This window comes from Malaclemys terrapin, chromosome 6 (genome assembly GCF_027887155.1).
Source record: "Malaclemys terrapin pileata isolate rMalTer1 chromosome 6, rMalTer1.hap1, whole genome shotgun sequence".
In the NCBI taxonomy this organism is placed as follows: Eukaryota; Metazoa; Chordata; order Testudines; family Emydidae; genus Malaclemys; species Malaclemys terrapin.
The window spans coordinates 30,784,075-30,805,142 of record NC_071510.1 but is presented as its reverse complement, the minus strand read 5'-3'; the positions used below and the strand labels follow the sequence as shown (position 1 = coordinate 30,805,142).

The 21,068-nt window shown below is 41.2% G+C and overlaps 1 protein-coding gene across 3 annotated transcripts in view; it reads right to left on the bottom strand.

Annotated features, from left to right (window-relative positions):
• The window catches only part of ADAMTSL1 (ADAMTS like 1), a 697,981-nt gene that overhangs the window by 16,328 nt on the left and 660,585 nt on the right, over positions 1-21,068 (bottom strand). For all 3 annotated transcript variants that reach the window (XM_054032714.1, XM_054032715.1, XM_054032716.1), the window contains 2 exons: positions 19,404-19,538; positions 981-1,181 (listed from right to left, as the gene is read on the bottom strand). In XM_054032714.1, coding sequence (XP_053888689.1) covers positions 981-1,181; positions 19,404-19,538 — 336 coding nt within the window. The remainder of the gene's footprint in view (positions 1-980; positions 1,182-19,403; positions 19,539-21,068) is intronic.

Sequence of the window (21,068 nt, the reverse complement as noted above, 5' to 3'; positions counted from 1 at the left end):
GCTTTCAAGGGACATAATTAATTGGGCACCAAAAATATTTCATGATTTCCTTTGAAAAACCTATCCTTAAAACTTTAACATCAAAACTTAAATTTAATGGAAATATCTACCCTCAAAGTAGTCTTTTTAAGAGGAAAGGAAATATACGAATCACGCATTAAAAGATCAACTAGTAAGATTAAGCAATTTTCTTTGTTAGCACCTAGAAGGGATGCTGCCAAAATAAAATTCACATATTTACAATTAAAAACCCATTACCTGTGTTAATAACAAAAGACTCAGATCAGTTTTTCTCAATTGGTGGGTCCTGACCCCCCCCACAGGAGTGATAAAAGGCATTCGGGGAGTAGGTAGTCACGAGATGTTGAAAATATTATTACAATTTAAATGAAAGAAACTCTTGCTCCCCTACTCCTGCCCACCCTTACTCTTCAAAGTCAAGTACTCTGTAAATTTTTTGGAAAACACACACACACACACACACACACACAGTGTGGCTAGATCATTTTTCTCATTGATACATGTTTCACGCTTACTGTTATATCAAATATAAGATGGTAGCAAAATTTTTGGACTTCAGATAAGGTGCTCAGCCTGAAAAGGCTGAGAAACAGCATCATTAGGTTATTAAAATTGGTGGCTTCTAATATTGGCGGCCCATCCTGTGATGCCTATGTCCTGACTTTCAGATATGTTGAAAATGTACAAGTCCAGCTGAAATCAGAATGATCTGTATGTGCTCAACAACCCTGAAAATCAGGTCCAACGAATCTCAGTGTAGACCTCTAAAAACCAAGATACCCAGAATTACTGGATATATCTACAAATTCACTCTTAGTGGTGAAGGTACCAAAACATCTCTTGGTTGCCGTTTCTTGTGGCCTCAGAGTGAAGGAATCCAGAATGATGATGAGCCAGTTAACAGCACCATCCTGGCAATGCCAAGATCTTATAAAGGCAGCAAGATAGAATTATTTTACCTCGGATTGTCAGAGATGTTTTTTGCATAAGTGAGCCAGCTTCATTCTGAGCCAGGCAGCTGAATTCACCTTGATAACCGTCACTGATGTTTAGTAGCTGAAGAATCTGACCAGCTGCCAGGATGTTATGTCTCATGCTGATGGGTTGACCAGCATAAAACCAAGTGATGTTTGGAGTTGGGTGACCATCCACTGGGCAACCTAGAAACCAGGGAAGAGAAATAATAAGCTTTCTGCCAACAAAATGAGAATAAAATCATCCATGAGTTACCTACAGCAGAACATGGTGTTTTGAAATCAATACAACAAGGAAAAAAAGTTGTTGTTCTCTGATTTTCCCTCTTCCTCTCAATAATTAAAGATCTAAGAGATGTTTATAATGGGTACCTTCTTATCAACGGAAAAACAGTTTTTAAATGGTCCATAATGCTTTGCATTTCCATAGTGTCTTTTATGTGAAGTTTTAAATCACCATACACATCTGAGTGAATAATTCATGTTAAGCCTTGTAACCCTCCCGTGAAATAGGGCAGTATTATTCCCCTTTTCGTGATGAGGAAACTGAGGCACAGTGAAGTTAAGAAACATGTCTTTGGCAGAGGCAGAAATAGAACCCACACTGTTTGATGCCTAGTCCTGTGCTTTAAGCCACAGGCTCATCTTTCCATTTGTGATTTAATGGGAAAGAATTAGCATCCATAACAAGTGCAGGGATGTATATGTGTGAAGGTATGCGAGTATAAACACACACACACAAAACTTGCAAAGTCAAGCACTCAAAAACTAGGAAATGCTAGCATTAAGGTTGTCAGTGCATTTCCTAACTTTTGAGTGCTTGACTTTGCAGTGTTTATGTTCTTTTAACACAGTGCCATCATATTGACACCCACATGGTTCGTCCCTGACACAAAGGCCACACCCTTGCCAAATTTCAGGTCCTTGCTCCAAACGTGGGGGAGTTAGAGCATCTCAAAGCAAAGGTCACCAGAATTTTTTTTTAACATTGAAAAAAAAATATGCTTCCCCCCCCACAACCTCATTCTTGGAATTGGCTGAACCATTTTGGCTGACATTTACCTGGATCTCCCCACACCCAAAAGAAAAAAAATATTAGCCTGATGCAAACACCCAGCATTGGAAATTTTAGCCTAAATGTTTAAAATTTACCAAAGTTATAAGAAACTGAAAACAGGGTTTTATAATGGAAAGTGTTGGGTAATCTTATTAATATAACATTCTAACCTATATATAGTTTTTTTTAATGTGATTACAAAGAGGTCTCTCAAAGATCAACATACAGACATGCAGTTAATTCAGTTTTACTGTGTGTCTGCAAAATCAACTACCATGGTTTAAAATGAGAAAGTAGAAAGATCAACCCAATAACACGCAAGTACAAAGGGAACTGAAATTAACTACAATCCATAGCTGAGCTCTTTTGTTTCTTTTGCAGATTTTTCTGCCAAATAAATTAATTACTGCCCTTCCCATCACTGTATATTTTATTTGCATCATCTATATTTCTTTTTCCAGATCTATATATAAAATAATAGGCTACGGGAATAGCTAGTAACCAATAATATGGGAAAAAAATCAACCCCCCATTCTTTCCATATGTGTTACCAATGAATAATTAGTAATTTTTTCCACTTCTAATGAAAAAAACCTTGCCTGTACCTACGAGGCTCGTATGAAATGGATATTTCCCATTTGTGTACGCAGAATGAGCATCAATCACCCTTCACAGATGATATATCCTACATGTATTCACTTGGACAGATGCATAAACTGTGGGATGATATGTTAGGCATATTTAGCAAAAATCAGACTGTAATGAAAAATATGTTCCCATAACATCCCTTTTCCCCTCTCCTCCCAGCAATAATATGAATACCATTTAATACAGATTACCAACACCTATTTTCCATTTCCTCCCAAACATGTCATCGTTGACTGTTTTATCCTTCCAGTGTTCAACACCTGCCCCAAGCATGGGATAAACAGTATGGGAGTGAAAAACTGTCTTCATCTCTAGCCAGTGCAGTTACTAAGGGGTGTTAGTACAGCAGGACTCTTATGATGGGGAAGCAGTGTTTGGCAATGTTTCCTGACTAGAGAGAACTCTGGCAGTAGAAGACCCTTCTCTATCAGCCCTTCTTAACCAGTGAAAGAAAATATTGCTTTTAGGCCTCCTCTTCCAGGTCCACTGTGACTCTAAATTGATCTAAAGCCAGGGTATGATTCACAGATGTGAGAGATATTTTTTCTTTCTTTTTTTTTTTTTTGGAATTGCAAACAAAAACGTATATAAATTATACATTTTTGTGGGCGGTGGGACACTGGGGAGAAAGGGAAAGTTAATATTTCAAAGTTAGCAAAAAGGGCTTGGCCGGCAGGAGACCAAGGTTCTACAGCAATGCCAATGACTGCATGAGAGGAAAGAATAAATTAACACTGCAGGCCAAATCCTGTTCTCAGTTACACTAGTGCAACTTCATTGCATAGCTGTAGCTGAAAAACAAATCTGGGCCAGCAGCGCTAAAGCTAAGGGAACAAATCACAGAACAGACATAACTCCTCTTTTTCACCTGAAGGACAGAAACAAATGAATCCAGCCACACTGCAGTTGTTCATTGGGTGCAGTTTATTACTGCATCTGAATACAGAGCTCCTTTTAGAAGCCTGTTACAATTCCCAGCAGAGCCCTATGGCCAGCAGTGGTGATGTCAGATGTAAGCCTGGCATTTGAAAAAATGATTGGAATTTTCTTTAAAAAAACAAAAACAACCCCCCCAAAACAATTACAAATTGTTCTTAAGCTCCTGTGTCTGACCAACAAAATGTTCTTTGGGATTCTTCTCAACCTAATACTAGTGCCCAGCAGATCTTTCTAATAGTTATTAGAGATTGGCCCAAAATACAGAGTTCAGATACGGACCGGATGTGGGAGAAGGGGCCTCTTTGGATTTTGTGTTTCAGTTTGGGCCTAATAATGACACATAGCCTTTTATGTAGTGGTTTTCATCCATAGATCTTAAAGTGGTTCACAAAGGAAGGTAAGTATCATAATATCCAATTTAGCAATGCATAAACTGAGGAAAGGGGAGGTGCTCTCCACCCTCCATGTCTGGCTGGGCCCCCAGGACGGACCCACCTCTCCTGCTACATGGCATTGCGTCTTCCTGAGGCAACACGGGGGGTGGGGAGGGAAGGGAGGGGAGGAGGTGGGAGGTCACGCAGGATCATGGACCCCCCTCCCCAGATTTCTCTCAGGGTTCATACTAGAATGTGGCCAGCAGCAGCCTTTCAGTACTGTGCAGGAGGGAAGGGATGAGAGCTGCTTCCAGCCGCCAGGGGAGAGGGGAGGGAATAACCTAGCTTGTGTCATTGCAGAGCTTATCTCTTCTCCGTCCCGCCCCCCCCTACCCAGAGCGGCTGGAAGCAGCTTGTTCCTTCCTGCCTGCACAGGGTCCAAAGGCAGCTAACACCTCCAGGCTGCTGCTGGCCACTGACATAACCCAGCTGCCTCCTGTCCCCCAGCTACAGCACAGGCAGGAAGGGGTTAAGCCCTTACAATGTATTGTGCACAAGGGCCCAGAAAACCTGACTGCAAGGGCCTTCAATGAGGGTCAGAGATGTGGCTCACCAGGGGAGGGTGGGGATGGAGCAGCCCCGTGCTCCCAGGGGGCAGGACCCGGGGGGGGGGAGGGAGGAGGAGGACAGGTGAAGAGGGTGCTAAGCCCCTGCCCAGGAGGCTGCTGTGGAACCTGAAGGTGTGGGGCCTGAACAGGCTCGAATTTGCTTCCTCCCCTGCCCTCCAGAACTTAGCTGAGGGGAGGAGAGGCTTCCCCGTGCCAGTGCTGTGGCACATGGAGGGCTCAACTGCTTCTGGCCAGCACTCCAGGATAGATGGTCTTGGGCTTTCCCGGGGTGCCGGCCCAGCCACAGGCAGAGGGGGAAGGAAGGAGCCTGCCGGCCAGGCTGTTGGTAAGCTGAGCACTCCGACCAGGGGCTGGTTCTCTGCACAGTGCTGGGAGGGGAACACGCCCCAATGGGGGAGATATGGAGGAGCAGCGGGGATGGGGGTGTGAAGGGACAAAGCAGGGAGAGGACAGCAAGAGGGGGAGCATGTAAACGTCTGATGGATGGGCAACAGAGGCGACACGTAGCCAGCCCCTGCCTGGCGCCTGCCCATATACACCAGCAGTCGCAGCTCGCAGCCAGTGCTGGCCGGAAATGGGACAGAGGATGGAGCTGGCACACAGTGGGGGCTGCACTGATGGACCAGCAGGGGGAGCAGTCAGCCCTGCATGCTGCATCTTCACCCTGACACCAGCCTTGTACACCCGCCTCCCAACGTCGACCACTGGACCCCCCCATTCACAGTTGGTGGGTGAGCGGCAGGCGAGCAGGGATCTGTCCAGCAGCAGGACCCGCCAGTACTGATGGGTGGTGGTGGTGGTGGTGGTGGTGGTGGTCGTGGGGGTAGGGAGGAACAGAAAATACATGACAATTAGCCCGTTTTTAAGAAAACTCAGGACACCTGCAGGAGGGCTTAAATATGGGACTGTCCCTTTAAAAACGGGACATCTGGTCACCCTACCCCTCAGCAACGTAATTAAGCCAACGTAATTAAGCCAACCTAAGTCCCTGTGTAGACTGTACTAAGTTGATGGAAGCATTCTTGGGTTTCTTACAGAACCCATCCAGTCGCTGTAGTAAGTGTCTATGCTGAAGTGTTACAGTGGTGCAGCTGTAGCTGTGCTGCTGTAGCGTTTTCAGTGCAGATACAGCCTAAACCTCTCCCTGTCTCCATAATATAGAAAAAATAAAACTTCCAAAGGAATATTGTGAGGCTTTATTAATATTTATAACATACACTGAGATCCTCAAAAGGAAGGAGCTGTGTAAGTGAAAATATTATTATTTTTCCCAAACTGTATGACAAATTAAAATCAGGCAGAATTAGCATGAATTAGTTTTAGCAGAGTAAAGCTGAGTATTTAGCATTTCTTAATATATACCAATACAGCTGATGACAACAGTAAAAAACCCTGGTATTTTAAATAAAGCTTTTATGGCACCAAAGGAGCAGTTAAAATCTATGGTATTAAGTAAATGACATGGTTTTAAACAGTCCACAAACACTTATCACAGAATCATAGGACTGGAAGGGACCTCAAGAGGTCATCTAGTCCAGTCCCCTGCACTCATGGCAGGACTAAGTATTATCTAGACTATCCCTGACAGGTGTTTGTCTAATATGCTATTAAAAATCTCCAATGATGCAGATTCTAGGCAATTTATTCCATTGCTTAACCACCCTGACAGTTAGGAAGTTTTTCCAAATGTTCAACCTAAACATCCCTTGCTGCAATTTAAGCCTATTGCTTCATGTCTTATCCTCAGAGCTAAATGAGAACAATTTTTCTCCCTCCTCCTTGTAACAACCTTTTATGTACTTGAAAACTATTATCATGTCTCCCCTCAGTCTTCTCTTCTCCAGACTGAACAAACCCAATTTTTTCAATATTCCCTCATAATCCTATCCTCCAAAGCACTTGCAACCCCTCCAAGCTTGGTATCATACACAAACTTTATAAGTGTACTCTTTATGCCATTACCTAAATCACTGATGAAGATGTTGAACAGAACCGGACCCAGAAATTATCCCTATCGGACCCACCTCGATATGCCTTTCCAGCTTGACTATATATCTTGGTTATATAATACCACACGTTATTTTTCTTAGAAATCATGTATGTAGTGCTGTAAATTTATACAATATTTCACAAACATAGATACAGATATGTTCCTTGCCCCATAGAGATTGCTAAAAATGTTCCCAAATACCTAACCACATGGTGGTCCCTTTAAGAGGTCAAAGGGTTTTCAAACTGTTGGGGGAAACAAGGTGCTTTGTAAAATAATTCTGAAAAGGAGAATCTTATACACCGAGATACAACTTTACAATATCATTAAGAGTCAAGCTGAAGCCACCTAACGGTTATGAAAAATGGAAGCTGAAGTCTGAGAGGATGGAAACTGAAGGCTGAAACTCCATCCTTAACTCGCTCTGATGCGTCTGTTCATGGAGACACACAGATTGAAAAAGAATATGCTGTAGTTCATCTCTGCTCCACCACCACAGCAGCCACAGGATAGCCATATATTTATACATGAGATGAAGGATGGTTGATATTCACAGCAGGTATCCTGAGAGGCGCCACTGCACCGTGTGGAGTTCAACAACAAGTCACAGGAAGGAATGACTGCTCCATATGAACACCAGACAGAGGGGTGTCTGGCCAAATGCTTGCACCAATTAAATTGTCAGTGTGGAGTATTGTGGGACAGCTTCTAAAAGTCAACTACACTTGATGTAAGCAACACAGTATCTACACACACACTGCATTGACCTAACTCCATCAACATCGACTCTCTGCCTCTAGTGGAGGTGGAATTATTAAGTTGGTGTAGTGGGCGAGTTATGTTAGGGGGAGTGAAATTTTGGTGTAGAAACATAGTTAGGTCAATGTAAGCTGCCTTGCGTTGCCCTAACTCCGGAGAGTAGACCATGGCTTTGGGTCTGTCCACCAATATTGACTACACTTTGCCAGCTTTTCAGCTTTGGTGTTGTCTGTTAATTTGATCACAAGTGAATTCACACCAAAGAAACATCAGGCAATGAATGACATGTTGCAGGGAAGAAAAGGACTTTTTTAGGGGCTTAACTCAAAAAGTTTGAATGTTTACCTGAATCTCTTCAGTCTGCAAAACTGTGCTGGAAATCTCACAGGAGCAAGAATTCATGAGAGATTACCAGTGTTTCCTGCTTCCAGTGAAGCTGGACACACTGAGACAAGTCTTTCTTAGGGCATTTTGTCTCTTCCACTTTTGGACCCAGCAAGAGATGAATGAAAATAAAAAACAAAATAAAAATGGGTAATTGAACTTTTATTTTTTTCTCTTTAAACTTTTGAGAAGATTAATTTTAAGTTTTGGACACATACATTCTGCTCAGGTCTTATTTTATCAGAATCTGTCCAAATCTCACTATATGAATACGTCTTCCACTTAACTCTGTCCCTGGTTTAATTTGGTCAAATCTGCAGGAACTAAGCCATGTGTGTAACAAAAGAATACAACCACCATCATTTATTTTGATCTAGTTTGATCATGTTAGACAGATATTATTGGAAAATCCAATTACTAGCAATAGGGAGTATTTAGGGCTGTAATTGAAATCCATATATTTGAAAATATAGAAAAACATCAAAAAATATTAAATAAATTTCAATTGGTAATCTATTGTTTAACAGTGCAATTAAAACTGTGATTAATCACAATTAATTTTTTATTATGATTAATTTTTTTGAGTTAACTGCGATTAATCGACAGCCCTACTTTATACCAATGCTTAGTATGAAATTAGAGTGATAGCATCAGATTGGTGAATGAATGATATGGTTCCTATGAAGTAATATATATCCAGTGATCTTCTATTTGTATTTAACTTTGATCTTGACAAATATACAACTTACATGTGATATGATTTATATTTAAAAATCAATATGAATGGAAATGTTATCATTATGCAATCTACAATTGCTCAAGTAACATTATTTAAAATGAATTCATGCTTTCAAAACACACTAAAGTCCAACTTCTTATAATAATGAAACCCTCTACAATGTTCTGAAAAACAGCCCATTGGATATTCCTGAATTTATCTCACCCCAAATATGCAATTTCTGTTTTTCCTTCCTTGGTCTAGATACTACTTAGTCCTGCCATGAGTGCAGAGGACTGGACTAGATGACCTCTCGAGGTCCCTTCCAGTCCTATGATTCTATTCCACAAGGGAGCTGAGACACCAGATTTATCATAATTATGTGAGTTTTTCCCTGTTCTGTTTCCTTGTGCACAGTGTAAATTATTCTGTATTTCTATCAATAACTTTTAAATCATAACAGTAATTGCCAAGCCTAGTAAGATTTACATGAGAGAACTGGGGAGTGATGGGGGAGGGAACAGGACAGGAAGGTATTTAGGAAAAATTCTGATGTTTCAAGTGGATGAATTAATCGCTTTTGCGTATATCACAGAGCTTCACGTTGGACTCATATTTACAGCTCTGATGATATTAAAGAGTATATTATTTTGGTTCATTTCACACTGATTTTTAACAAATATTGATATTCCATGTTAAGAAGGTGAATTTTGTGAGACTGTGATGTCCTGAGTCCAAGAAAGTGTTGATACATTAATGTTGGCCTCTCCTGGTCAGCCAGTCAATCACACTGGATTGTACTCACTATAAAACACCCCACGACATCCAAATGAGATGAACAAACTCCTTCTATTCATCACCAAATCCAGCTATACTCCCCAGTCTCCAGAGATGAAAATACTAGCAATAAGCCTGAGCCAAGCCTCTGGATTTGAACTCCTCTGAACTTTGAGTTCTGCAAAATCCAGATCTCAATTTTTGCAGATTTATAATTAGTTGTTTAATCATACTGTGTAAAGAGAATGTATATAGCTATAAACAATAGCTAGAGCCAGAAAAACAACTAACAAAAGGACACCTGGCTACTGAACCTGTGATATCTGCTCTTTATGGGCTCTATTCTCCTGCCACATCATTAGAGCATAGGAGAGAATGACTCCAATGGAAAATCCATGTGAGATACTGTTGTGGCAGAACTAAGCCATTTGTATCTTTCAAGTGAATTCCACTTTCTCTACTGATGTAAACAGGGGGGTGGTTGTTTTTTAAACTAGCATCACCACCAAAGAGCCTGTTTATTTGCAGAACAGGAAATTGTAGTCTAACTCTTCTGCCTCCTGAATCAAGAGTGAAATTGGCAGCTAAGCTCTGACTCTCCAGTCATTGGGAATAAGGTATAAAAGTCGAAAGGAGATTGCTTTCCAAGACTGTGCTCACAGTGCTGCCAGTTAGGAAAATCTTGCTCTGACTTGTGAACTGAGCAAATTTGATATGGAAGTCACCAAGGGAGAGCACAAAACATATGGAACAGCAGGATTTCCTTTTTACAGTCGATTGTACTTTTCTGGTCATAAAAAGCACACTTCACCATCTAACTTTACTGTTATTGTTCAGTATCCCCTACATATAGGAACTTTGTTATTTTTTAAGCATGCCACACTCAACAGGCATGTCATAGTTTGGATCCCCCATAATGAGTCCAGTGCCTCCTGCTGCGGTGATGGTCAGGTTTCCATTGAAGGAGCTGGTGTATTGTGATAGCCACAATAGTTATATGACCCCAGAGTATCTGGGCATCTCACATCTTTTGATGTATTTATCCTTAAAGCGCCCCTGTGAGGTAGGGAAGAAGGATGTTTCCTCCCATATTACAGAAGGAAAACAGAGGCAGAGACTCTGCCTGCGTAACCTTGAACAAGTCATGGACCACTGACTGTGGCACTAGCCTTGGAGTCGAAAGATTCTAATTCAGTTCCCTGGTGCATCCTCTCCTCATGCTCTCAGATACCCACTTTGGGTGATGGTCTGTGAAGGCTCCTCAAGATAGGCGTTGCTCTCCTAGATTTGAATCCAAAACATTATGATCTTTACCCATAGACTCCAGACTGGCTTTGAGAAAACCAGTCATATTACAGCCACTTAGCATCAATCTCCACAGTTCCACGGCCATCATTTACAGCATGATTGCTAAGCATACTGCATCTCAGGGGCATTCCTATGGCTCCCATAGATTTCATTATGAGTGGCATGGGCACATCTGAGGGCAGCTGAGTCCAGAACAAAGTGAAAGCACCAGAAATGTTGGCTAGAAACCACTAAGAACAATTGTAAAAAAAGGTTTTGAAATAAAATATTACAATGAGATTTTTAATTGAAATATCAACCAGAACAACTACAAAATAAAGGCCTAGAATTTTCACAGAAATGTTGCATCCTGCATTTTGGCCAGCTTTTGAGCTAAAATGTTTAAAATTCAGAATATCAACTTATTTTTTTGTCCAAAAAATTCTGATTGTTTTCCCCCCCATGGTAAAATACCATCTGTTTTTTTGACCAGCTCTTCCTGCACGTAGGTATCATGGAAATGTGTGCTTTAAAAATATATACTGATGGGCACAGCAGATACCAGTGTCAGAATATATTGTAGGTATCATTAGCAGGGGTATTAAAATACCCAACATTTGTTTGCTATTTTCTCTTCTTAAGGATGATGCTTAAATTCTTCTCACAGCTCTTAAGCAGTGGCTGGAGCAGATGGATTTACTGCCTTTGTTTCAGTTCCCAGCTATTTTAAATGTTACCTATGTTCCAGTCTCCCTCTAAATTCATGAGCTTGAGCTTCATTCCAAAAACCTGCAGCATCTCTTCCTGTGGCTGCCTTGTAAATGCCATCCACAACATTTATTTGATTATATATAGTGCATGCTGCTGTGCTTCTCCCTCCTGCTATATACTTATCCTCGGGTGTGCATTATATTTTCAAAAATCACCACACATCAGGAAGATTGTATTTCTGCTGATCTAAAAAAAAACACGTGCAGCTTGTGGACTGATGCTTTGGGGAATGATTTATCAAATGTTTTCATATCCATTTTCCATGCAACAACAAGCTGCTAATCTACAAGGAAATATTTAAATGAAGAAACAGATGCCAAGTAACCTCATGCTATTTTAAAAAAGTGGTCAAAATATATTCTTCCTCCTTCTACTGTGCGTCATCTCTGCATCGGATAGTTAATCACTGTTTTCATCTGCAATGCATCTTCAAACTCCAGTGCGCCTGAAGGCAAATGCCCTCACTCAAAGATTATCTCTCATGTATAGAAAAAGGAGCCATTAATGATTCTGCATTCACCATGCCAAGTATCTGCTGTAACCATGGTATTTTACTATACTTTGATGAGGAGGTATCATTATACCACAATCATTGGGGAATTACACATATTATAGTTTTAATGGCAACAAACTTCACTTAGGGCCCAAGCAAAGTCTGACTCCAACAAAACTTAGCTTTTCCAGAGTGAGGATTTCAGGAGAGACTCTGACTTTCTAGTTGAGATCTTCTCTAATGTAAGAAAATTATGATCTTGGGCCTGAAATGAGCAATTCTGTCTCTGTTCTAAACCTGCAATTTTTACCATATCTTCCCCTTCATAAATGAAGGTATGAACTCTGCTGCCCTGAGATGCTTTCTGCCAGGTGCTGAGTGCCTTCTCAGATACATCAACGCACCATGAGACCTCACTAAATTCCAGGGGACCATCAGGCACCTCACTCAATGGGAACTGATGTGTTCAGAACCCGGAGATGCCCAGTATTTTACAAGACCAGCCTCCTTGCTTGCATATGGAATACAAGCATGTGCGAATGAGTTTGTGTAGTTCCTATCCCCCAAATACACAACGCAGAACATGCCATTGCTGGTACAGTTTGAGATGACAGTCCATTGTCCAATTCATTTAAAAAGGTTTTGCTCACTTTTAACATTCATGGGTATGATGCTACTCACGGATAAAACATCTGTCTTCTTTCCCCCTTATTACTGGGCAACCTCATTTCAGCAGCAGCTATCACATGACGTATTGCTCTACAGCATCACTTGCCACCATAAATCTCTGTGACATCTCTTCAGCACTAAGCATTAGCAGCAATTGTTGTGTCAAAATACACCACCACATTGCAAGCAAAACTGCTTCCTGACTTTTTGAACTCTAAACTTGGATATGTCACGGAATGATATTCCAGTGAGACTTATTCCCAGTGATCGCATGTGGGCAGGCAAAGACTTTGATCTAAAGCACAGGTCTTAAAGAAAGCCCCCACTCCTAGAAATATGGATAAGGACTGACTGAGACTCCCCTTGAGGTAACATAGTAGAAAATGTGTCTCTGCCTATTGGCCCAGAAGGCAGAGCCAGAGAGAAACATAGCTCATTTATGAATAGAAGTGATTTATCTCCTTTCTAGCTGGGGGAACCTTTGCAAAGCACCAGTGAAGAAACAGCCTGCCCCAGAGTCAAAAAAAGGCATCATAGCTGAAGAATAGCATCTTCTTGCATGAGGTAGACTGTCCTTGATGTTTTCTCATATATGGGCAAGTAAGAGGGCATTTCCCACCAAATCTACTACATCTCTTATTACTAAAATCAAGGGAAAAGGAGCTTTAAGCAGAAGTAGGAGCATGGGTGCGAAGATGCCCTTTAAGCCCTCTCTACGCAACATGGCCCAAGATGCACTCTGAAGTTTGACTGCAGCTCAGACCTGGCCCATAGGTTACTCTTATGATTACATTTTGCTTATGAGCGAAAGGATGGGCAGACTGTGGTGACTCCCCGCAGTGACTTCCATAGAACTACTTGTGTGGGTAATTGCTCTCACCAGTAGGAGTAACAGAGTCACAGCCTGCCCCAGTATAAGCCACAAATTCCATATTTTGTTGCCCGCATAAAGTGGTGAGAAAATAAAGTTAAAAACAAGACAAAACAATGTCTTTAGATTCTTAAAAAAAAAAAAAAAAGTCTGGTATCTCTGAAAAGTCCCCTCTTGGCAGCTCTCTAGCAGCTCTATGTAGCAGCTCTATGTAGCAGCCTGCAGAAAAAGCAAGCTACAGTAAACTTTAGGACAGCACCTAATAATTGTTCTGCTAGTTTCAGAATTTTGCTGAATTGGTCAAATTTAGCCCACATTTTAGGTTTTGTCCAAACATATATTTACTAGGGCTGTCAAGCGATTAAAAAAATTAATGGTGATTAATCGCATAGTTAAATAAATGATATTCAATTATTGTTTAAATATTTTTGGATGTTTTCTACATTGTCAAATATATTGATTTCAATTACAACACAGAATACAAAGTGTACAGTGCTCACTTTATATTTATTTTTTATTACAAATATTTGCACTGTAAAAAAATAAAATAAGTAGTATTAGGTGAATTGAAAAATACAAGTACTGTAGTGCAATCTCTTTATCATGAAAGTTGAACCTACAAATGTAGAATTATGTGCAAACACGTTTGTTTACATTTACAGGAGGTAATGCTGCTCTCTTCTTGTTTACAACGTCACCTGAAAGTGAGAACAGGCGTTCTCATGGCACTGTTATAGCCGGCATCGCAAGATATTTATGTGCCAGGTGTGCTAAAGATTCATATGTCCTTTCATGCTTCAACCACTGTTACAGGGGACATGCATCCATGCTGATGATGGGTTCTGCTTGATAACAATCCAAAGCAGTGCTGACGGATGCATGTTCTGAAAACATGCTCCACACCCCAGCTCGATCAGATTTTGGATGGCACTTCAGATTCTTAAATCTTGGGTCGAGTGCTCTAGCTATCTTTAGAAATCTCACATTGGTACTTTCTTTGCATTTTGTCGAGACTGCTATAACGTGAAATATATGGCAGATTGTGGGTAAAACAGAGCTAGGGACATACAATTCTCCCCCAAAGAATTCAGACACAAATTTAATTAATGCATTATTTTTTTAACGACTGTCATCAGCATGGAAGCATGTTTTCTGGAATGGTGGCCAAAGCATGAAGGGGCACATGAATGTTTAGCATATCTGGCACGTAAATACCTTGCAATGCCACCTACAAAAGTGCCATGCAAATGCCTGTTCTCACTTTCTGTTGACATTGTAAATAAGAAGAGGGTAGCATTATCTCCTGTAAATGTAAACAAACTTGTTTGTCTTAGCGACTGGCTGAGCAAGAAGTAGGACTGAGTGGACTTGTAGGCTCTGAAGTTTTACATTTTTCTGGTTTTGAGTTCAGTTATGTAACAAAAAAAATCTACATTTGTAAGCTGCACTTTCATGACAAAGAGATTGCACTTCAGTACTTGTATGAGGTGAATTGAAAAAACACTATTTCTTTTGTTTATCATTTTTATAGTGCAAATATTTGTAATAAAAAATATACACTTTGATTTCAATTACAACATAGAATATAATACAGTATATATGAAAATGTAGAAAAACATCCAACATATTTAATACATTTCAATTGGTATTCTATTGTTTAACAGTGCAATTAAAACTGCGATTAATCGTGATTAATTTTTTTTATTCGTGATTAGTTTTTTTGGGTTTATCGCTTGAGTTAACTGTGATTAATTGACAGACCTAATATTTACAAAACCCAACACCACTGGTTCCATGGGGTTGTTTTAAAAATTCCAGTGTTTTTTTATTGTAGCGTAGGCATACCCTAAACACACTTAAATGGTTACAGCAGCACAGCTGCATTGCACTTCAGTATAGACACTACCTATACTGACAGGAGGGGTTCTCCCATCAGTGTAGGTAATCCACCTCCCCAAGAGAAGGTAGCTAGGTTGTTAAAAGAATTCTTCCATCGATCTAATGCTGTCTGTACCGGAGGTTAGGTTGGAATACCTACATCTCTCGGGGGTATGGATTTTTCACACCCCTGAGAGACAGAGCTATGCCCTTGTAAGTTCCCAGTGTAGAAAAATTCACATCCCTGAGCGGCATAGTTAAGCCGAACTATGGGGTAGACAATGGTAGATCAACAGAAAAATTCTTCTGTCAACCTAGCTACTGCCACTTGGGGAGGTGGATTAACTACAGAGACAGGAGAACCTTCTCGTCACTGTAGTAAGGTCAGGTCTACACTAAAAAAGTAAAGTCGACCCAGCTACATCACTCAGGGGAGTGAAAAATCCACACCCCTGAGTGATGTAGTTAAGCCAACCTAATCTCTGGTGTAGACAGTGCTAGGCTGATGGAAGCATTTTTCTGCTGACCTAGCTACTGCCTCTCAGGGATGTGGATTAACTACAGCGACATGAGAACACCTGTCATCACTGTAGTGAGTGTCTACACTGAAGTGCTACAATGGTAAAGCTGCAGCTGTGCCGCTGAAGCAATTTAAGTGTTGACATACCCATAGGGTCCTAAGCCACTTAGGCACATTTGAAAACTCCACTTATAGTGCTTACTACCATGAATAGGTCCCAGTGAAGTAAAAAGTGACTACTCGTTGAAATAAGCACTATGTTTGATAGCAAATGTATCTGGCATGAGATCCTTAGTTATTAAAATTATTTTAATTTGCATGAGTTTTTATTGGGAGTGTAGGTAAAGAAATTCTAGTTGAAGTATATTATTATTAATCTTAAATTGTCCTTTTAACCCAGAAAAATAATTCTGCATTTTGACAGAAGCGTAGGAAAGTGCCAAGTGGCCAAAAATATGGTTATAAAATCCCAGCATGAGAGAGTTAACAGTAACAGCTTCTCTTTTCGCATACTTATCTCCCTCATAGTAATCTTGTGGTCAACGTTTGAAGAACTGTGTCCAAAATAAAAATATTTTTGTACTCCTGACAGAAAATCTTGGAAGAATAAGGACTAATCTGAAAGCTTTCAAAGGAAATAAGTGTAGTTGCAGAAATTTACTACTGTTTCCCAGATATAAAAATACATGTTAAACTTTCTATTGGTTTTCCATGATCAAAATATGGCTAAATGCTAAGTTTGTGTCACTTTAAAGCACTTATGGAAATATAAAGCAAAGAACTGGACCTGTGACATGAAATCTTATTTTGCACATACCACAAGTTAAGCAAATCAGAAATTATTGGCATATGTAATATTTGGCTCATCACTTCTTGCCAATTTCAGTTAATACAAAAAATTGGGTATGTTCCCAAACTGAGAGGTGCTGCAGGTTCTACTATGAGAAAATCTTGTCTTTAATAGTAGGAGTTGTGTTTGCTAGATAGCTGAGAAGAGCCTGCTATAGGGTCATCAGAAAAGGGTTGCAGGGAGAATGGCGGCATAGCTGGATGCATCTTACTGATGATTTGATAAGGAGCAATGGTACCCTCAAGTCACTAACTGAGAAAGATAACTACAGTGTACTAACTAGACAGCTGGTGGGCACAGCTATGGAGACAACTGTCCCTTCACTTCTAACAGTGGTTTGCTTCTGTTACCTCTAAAAAGGACATTGTTTAAGGATCTGCTCCTCCACCTTGGAAGACAATCAGAGTTTTGCCACCGACTCCAATGGGCAAAGGATGAAGCCCCAAAAGAACTCCTTCTCTGCCCCTGCAGCCAAAATGACACAGTTGGGAAGTGTGCTACTTAAGGACCTCTTTCACCTGGTGAAAAGCAGCCCCCAAAACTTGGCACCCATGTTGTGGCCCCAAGACTCAGAGCTTTACCACAAGGGAGGTCCACAGGGGTTGAGATAGGATGGCAAATGGATCCATGTAGTCATTGAAAATATATTGGGGCAGACACACTAGAAGAACGTATGCAGCATAAATGACAGGCTGCAAGCCATATCCTTCTGCTTTTAATTCTCACTCAATTAAGTAGTGCATTCTTCTTCTCAATGTGCAAATTTAACCTCCTCATCTTCTCATGCTGCACATTTTTTCCTCTTCCTGTTAAGGAAGTTCTGTTTAACGAGGTAGCAGGCAAACCTCACCAATTCAGATTCCCATTTCTCATAAATCCCGAGAAGTCTGGATACTTATCAGAATTTATCCAAGGGTTTCAAAGTTCTCTTCTTTCCCTTATCTCTTAACTCCCTCTCCTCACTGCATCCTTCTGCTCCCATGATACCCAACTTTTCCCCAAGAGAATTCTCCACTTACATCCTATCTCCCAATCACTTGACTCCAAGCTTCTTGTTTCCTTGCAATTCCCAACAGCATCCTCTTCACTCACCACACCCTCCCACCATCAGGTCTTTTAGAATTAAATTAGAATATCACCATCCAGAGCATGTGAGATCTCTGTGTAGAAGCTGACTCAATGCTTAGGAGGCATTAAAATGGACCTTCTAGATTACACAATAGGAAAGACTAGAGGGGACAGCCAGATGGGGTAGCTGTGGAGAGGGGTTATGGAGAACGAATGTCTATTAGATAGTTGCAGAGAAACAAAATTTGGAAGCCAAAGGGGAGGGAGACTTTTATCCTAGTCCATGCTGACAAAATCTTAAAAATGAATCTAGTGTCAGTTAAAAGAATGGCTGAGGTGTGGGTCAATTGTTTTTGCGGAAGTAAGTGGTCTATCTGTAGCTGAATGCAGCTGGACAATAATTGTTTGGATAATTTGTTTGTGTATCGAATGCTTTGTGCACATGGCTATGCCATGTTGTGTCACGCACTTACGTATGGACATTTTGGTTGTATCTGTATGAATTCTAGCAGACTGGATATTTCAGTCCCAGCCCATCTCTTATTAGAATATCTATCAAGAACTTTCCTTAGGTTTTTATAATATCAGGTCAACTTCAGCAATGTGTATCTTCATGGAATAAATAGAAGTACATCAAGAATAAATTTTGCTTGATATTGGGAACTCCTGGAGTTTCCTGTCCCCTAAGCAGGAGCAGCAGGCTGGGGGATGATATGGCCCCACGAGACTGAAGTAAAGGTTATTATGTACAAACAGATGCAAAACCCATTTTATGACCTCTTTCAAACCCCAACAAAAAACTTCTAAAGATTTTGCTTTGAAAACCTGCGAAGAAATGGATGAAACAGAAGTGTGACCAAGTCCTAGGACTGAGAGTGCAATAAAACCACACCTGAAATGATTTATTGAATGCTATCAAATACCTTCAGATATTTCCCTCCCCCCCCCCAAGAGCTCCTTAACTGCAGGTTTGGTGGAAGCACAAATGCAATCCAAAGCAGCTTGCTAAGAAACAATTACAGAGGGACACAGATGTCAGCATTGGGGAAAAAATAAATCCAAAACAAATAAAAATGTAAATGCAACCCCCCATCATAGAAATATTTGCTATTGAATGAAAGCAAAGAGCTGGTAGGAGGCCTGTGGAGAGGAATACAATCATTCTTATCAGCACTGAGACAAGGTACAGATCCTCTGCTAAAGATTTACACTCCTGCTTCTGCAAGGCTAAAAATCAGTTTACAAGAGAAAAGTAAATGTAGAGAGCTGGACAAAGCTCTGGGAGAAACCCTGCAGAAAGAACAACAGGAATGGATGACTTTGAAAAGTAGAGACCAGTAGTTATGTGGAGAGGAAAAAGAGAGAGAAGCTCTATCTAGAGTACCTTTAACCTCATCCTGACTCCTCCCCCCTCTGCTTGTTACAGCCACTTGCTGTGGCTCTTACTTCGTGTATGTACAGTGTCCAGAACAAAGGAGCCCTGAGCCTGTCTGAGGCTTTTGGGAATAACAATAATAATAAACCCTGCACTATGGTGGTATTTAAAATTTGAACTTGAGTCCCTGAATCCAGAGCAAGAATTTGCAAATGGCCCCCATTTATAATGGGCTGACCCAGCGCCCCCCCCACCCAATGCCCCGGATCTGGATGAACATCTGGATCTGAATTTTGCATGTTCAGCCTATTTCTCATACTTTTATCCAACAAACTTTAGAAATCAACTTACCGATGAGGACAGAACTTCCAGGATTTAGCACCATCCTTGTTCCTGAAGGAGAGGTCAGCACTGAGGGAATATCCGGCCCCGTGATTAAAAGCATGGTTGTCAAATCTTCTAATTGAAGGAGGGTTTGTGGGGGATCTGGAAACAGATTGAGAGACTGAGATGACAAAGACGACCATAGCGGATAAGATATTGAGGAAGTTTTAAACCAGCTGTCACATTATTTGCTGTGCTGGAACATCAGCATTCCAAAGGGGACATACTAGGTAACATTGGACAGCATTAGAGGTGTGCTTTGCCTGATGTATCAGATACATGAGGAGGCAGGGAAGAGGTTAAAATAATAATTCAGGGTCAGGCACAGGCCCGCAAATGCTAAGAACATTTGCATTAAGGCTATCACAGCATCCTTTTTGTGACTAGCCAGGCACTGCAGCACATTTTGTTCAGTAACAGATACAGTAGCTAAGAACAGATGGTAAATTCACATAGCACAGCCAATACAGTATCTAGTCATAACATACTACTGCTTGAAGTATGCCAAGCCACACTCGGGGATATTCACTGCTCTGTAGCTGTGTCCACATGGGACGTTATTGAGTAGCAAACTGGTACAATCTAGATTCACACTTTGGCTTGCCACCCAGAAATTTGCCACATAGAGAAGCCTCAAATCACAGTGACAATACTAATGGTCTGATCCAATGCCCACTGAAGCCAATGGGAGCCTCTTTATTGACTTCAGAGGACTTTGGATAAGGTCATAATTCAGGATTGTTTTAGCACTGAGCCAAATCCTGAGAGCTACTCAGGCAAAACTCCAAATGCCTAACAGGCCAAAGCGGCAGAGAGTTATTACATTGAATATAGTTACTCTTGTGTACAGTAACTCCTCACTTAACGTCGTCCCGGTTAACGTTGTTTCGTTGTTATGTTGCTGATCAATTAGAGACCACACTCATTTAAAACTGTGCAATGCTCCACTCTTATGTTGTTTGGCTGCCTGCTTTCTCCACAGCTAGCAGCCTCCCTACGCCGCTCCCCCCCCCCAGCGCCTCCCGCCCGCTGGCAGACCCCATAGATCAGCACCTTCCCCCTCCTCCCCCAACCTCCTGCCCACGGCAATCAGCTGGCTTGCAGCATTTAGGAGGCAGGAGGGAGGAGCGAGGACTGAGTGTACAGGCTCTTCCCCCGCCTCCTGTCCGCGGCAATCAGCTGGCTTGCAGCGTTCAGAAGGGAGGGGAAGGAGGGGGGAGGAGCGAGGATGCAGTGTGCGAAGTAAAGGGGAAGTAGGTGTGGGAGGAGAAGAGGCGGATCAAGGGTGGGGTCTTGGGGGAAGGGGTGGAGTGGATGGGCCGGGGTTAAGCCCCCGGCTCCCGGCAAAGTCAGTGCCTGCACTTGCAAGAACAGCAAGAGGAGCAGCTAGACAATCAATCCTCTTCCACTCTCTGACTCCACCACCTCAACCAAGCTTCATACTCAGCAGTGATGACTGTAGTATTAAATTGTTTCTTTAAAATGGTTAAAACTTATACCTGTATTAAATTACTTGTTTAAAATGTATATAATGCCTTTTGTCTGGCAAAAAAAAAAAATCCCTGGAACCTAACCCCCCCATTTACATTAATTTTTATGGGGAAATTGGATTCGCTTAACATCGTTTCACTT